The sequence below is a fragment of the Nerophis lumbriciformis genome, linkage group LG25, assembly GCF_033978685.3.
Source record: "Nerophis lumbriciformis linkage group LG25, RoL_Nlum_v2.1, whole genome shotgun sequence".
Lineage (NCBI taxonomy): Eukaryota > Metazoa > Chordata > Actinopteri > Syngnathiformes > Syngnathidae > Nerophis > Nerophis lumbriciformis.
Genome location: NC_084572.2, coordinates 32,169,303 through 32,171,959, shown reverse-complemented (window position 1 = coordinate 32,171,959; position 2,657 = coordinate 32,169,303). Strand labels below are relative to the sequence as shown.

At 43.1% G+C, this 2,657-nt stretch overlaps 1 protein-coding gene across 3 annotated transcripts in view; it reads right to left on the bottom strand.

Annotated features, from left to right (window-relative positions):
- Positions 1–1,507: 1,507 nt before the first annotated feature.
- Positions 1,508–2,657, bottom strand: part of radil (Ras association and DIL domains) — a 79,603-nt gene continuing 78,453 nt past the window's right edge. For 2 of the 3 annotated variants that reach the window (XM_061984218.1, XM_061984219.1), the window contains 3 exons: positions 2,634–2,657; positions 2,409–2,548; positions 1,509–2,279 (listed from right to left, as the gene is read on the bottom strand). The exon at positions 2,634–2,657 is cut by the window's right edge. In XM_061984218.1, coding sequence (XP_061840202.1) covers positions 2,180–2,279; positions 2,409–2,548; positions 2,634–2,657 — 264 coding nt within the window. In that variant the 3' untranslated portion in view covers positions 1,509–2,179. Of the gene's footprint in view, positions 2,280–2,408; positions 2,549–2,633 lie in introns of all 3 variants that reach the window. The other variant, XM_061984217.1, reaches the window with a different exon arrangement.

The following is a 2,657-nucleotide window of genomic DNA, read 5'->3' as shown; positions in this document are numbered from 1 at the left end:
AGAGGACGTATGGTCAGTCTATATTAACGTGCCGGCTGGAATAAACACACGCTGAGAAATAGCTCCGGGCCTGCCTACTTTATGGGTTATAGATAAACATATGGATACCAGAGACATATATAATAGTCTCCTTTTCAGGTGAGAGGACGCTAAAGGCAGTACGCCCCCAATATTGTTGTCCGGGTGGAAATCGGGAGAAATTCGGGAGAATGGCTGCCCCGGGAGATTTTCGGGAGGGGCACTGAAATTCGGGAGACTTCCGGGAAAATCGGGAGGCTTGGCAAGTATGATTGACAATCTGTCACGTGATCTAACATAGCAACTGTAAAAAACAAAAGCAATTTGACATGCGGTAGCAAAAGCAGGGAATGTTGATCCATGTTTGAATAAAAAACATCCGAAACAAAACTAAACGTAATCTCATAAGCGTGTTTTCAACGTTTTTAATTTAGCGTCTTTTGATTGGCTACGTCCTATACTACGTCACGTTCACCGCGCGATGACGACTTTCCCCACAACACATGAATAGTTTTTGGTCGGCCACCACTCGTTTTGGAGCCAATTATTGGGAAACATTCGTACCACAGGCCAGACCAAAATGAATCTTCCATCCATCCATTTCCTACCGCTTGTCCCTCAAAGGACATAAAATAAGCCGAAGTTTGCTGCAAGAGACAAAAACAACTTATGTGTCTGCCATTAGCTATTAGCTAGCTCGCTAGGCTAGTTAGCAGCAGTTAGCTTCATTTGAGAACAACTTACCTTTAGCTCGTTCCGTAGATTTTGGAAGTCCGCGACTTTTCCCACAGTCTTTTCTTCTTTTTTTTGTTCGGGATTTTTCAGTCAAAATAGCCCCAAATTTAAAGACCTTCTTCCGTTTGTCCCTTTTCATGTTCCGATTGATGTCGTATTTCTTCTTCTTCTTCTTGGGTTTTGTAAGATCACGTTTGTTCACGCGAGAGTTCGGGCGGACTGGAGCGGGAATTACGTGTTGTCATTTATCTTTATTTTAGCACACCTGAGCATCAAAACTGCTTGTTGTGATCTTTCACAATTAGATGTTCGGTAAACAAAGCACAGTTTGACGCCAGATTCTCACATTTTTATCCAATTATATTAAATTGTTTAGTTTGCCAATAAACATCAATACTCGTGATGTGCGGAGCGATACGGAAATATTCATATTGCCGACACGGTGTCGTATAAAAGATTTGAACCAAATCTTTTATGCTCTAATATAAATGGTCAAATGAAAATACCGATACTTTAGTTTGACATATTGTATACATGAACACAATGTGAAGTAACTCAATCACTGAGATCAAAATTAAACGCGATTGTTGGGAACTACTTTTTCTTCCGCCTAGGTAAAGTAAGCAGCGCCTCATTGTGCTGTGCTCAGTCATTTAGTTTATATTTAAAAAAAATATTGAAAATTAAAATTAGTTTATAAATGACTGAAATAACGCATTCAATGCAAAATAACGCAATTGCCCTGTGATTTTTATCATTTGGAGTTGATTGAAATACGCTACTTTTTAAATTTTACCACATACATTAGGTAGCACATAATAAAGGATCGGTATCGCCTGAATTTTACTCCGTATCGGAAAGAAAAATCAGTGGTATCACACATCACCAAAAATCCAAGCAAGTCGGCCATGATTTACCTTATAAAAACTTGACAATTATGGGTTATTTTATTTAAAAGTACTTACTAAAGTGCTCCACTGGGATCCAATATCATCTTTAAAAACCCCTGAAATGAGCAGGATTGACTTTTTAAAGGAAAACATGACATTTTATGTCTCTTGTTTGACCAAACAATTGACTACAAGAAGAATAAGTGTTATTTTGGTGATAATTAATACAAATTCAAAAAGTTCCACAGGATGAAAGCTCGGGTGGAGGGGGCGGAGCTACAGTCAGGCATGTCAGCCAATCAATAAGCCGCGATGAATGTTTACAAATTTACATACAAAATAAATTAAAGACAGTTTCCTCCTTCGGGCGTTCCTGACGCGTGTTTGCAGTTTGACGGACAGCTGGTGACAGCAATTAGGCCACGCCCACTTCACTGGACGAGAGTCAAGTTGTCATGAAGAACAAAAATCAGTTCCTGTTGTGGGCGTGGTCGACAGCTGAGCCTTTGTGCGGGCGTGTCACACGTCTGGCGAGGTCAACAGGACGACGCGCTGATCTTGTCCGACACTTCCGGGTCCGACTTGGCCACCAGGAAGCGGAGACGCCCTCCGCCCAGTCGGATCAGATCCACCGCGCTGCACGGGCAGACCGGGAAAAGAGCTTAGAGCGTCAATCAATTAATCAAAGTGATCAAGTGACCTTTCAACAAGACACGCCCCCTTAGCATTGTTTGGTTATTTTGCTCAAAGTCACTTCCTGTTTACCTCTGGTAGTCCGCTCCGATCAGACTGGTCCCGTTCACGGCCAGGATGCGGTCCCCGATCCTCAGACGGCCGTCGGACGCCGCCGGCCCCTCGGGGATGAGCGTGCGGATGTAAATGCCCGGGGCGTTGAGGGGCGTGTGCTGGGGGGGGTGGATTAAAAGGAAAAAAAAGGTGAAAGGTGAAGTCACATGATTACGTGTCATGCGTTCTAGATGTCGGACTCACCAGGCCGTCGATGAGTCCCATGCC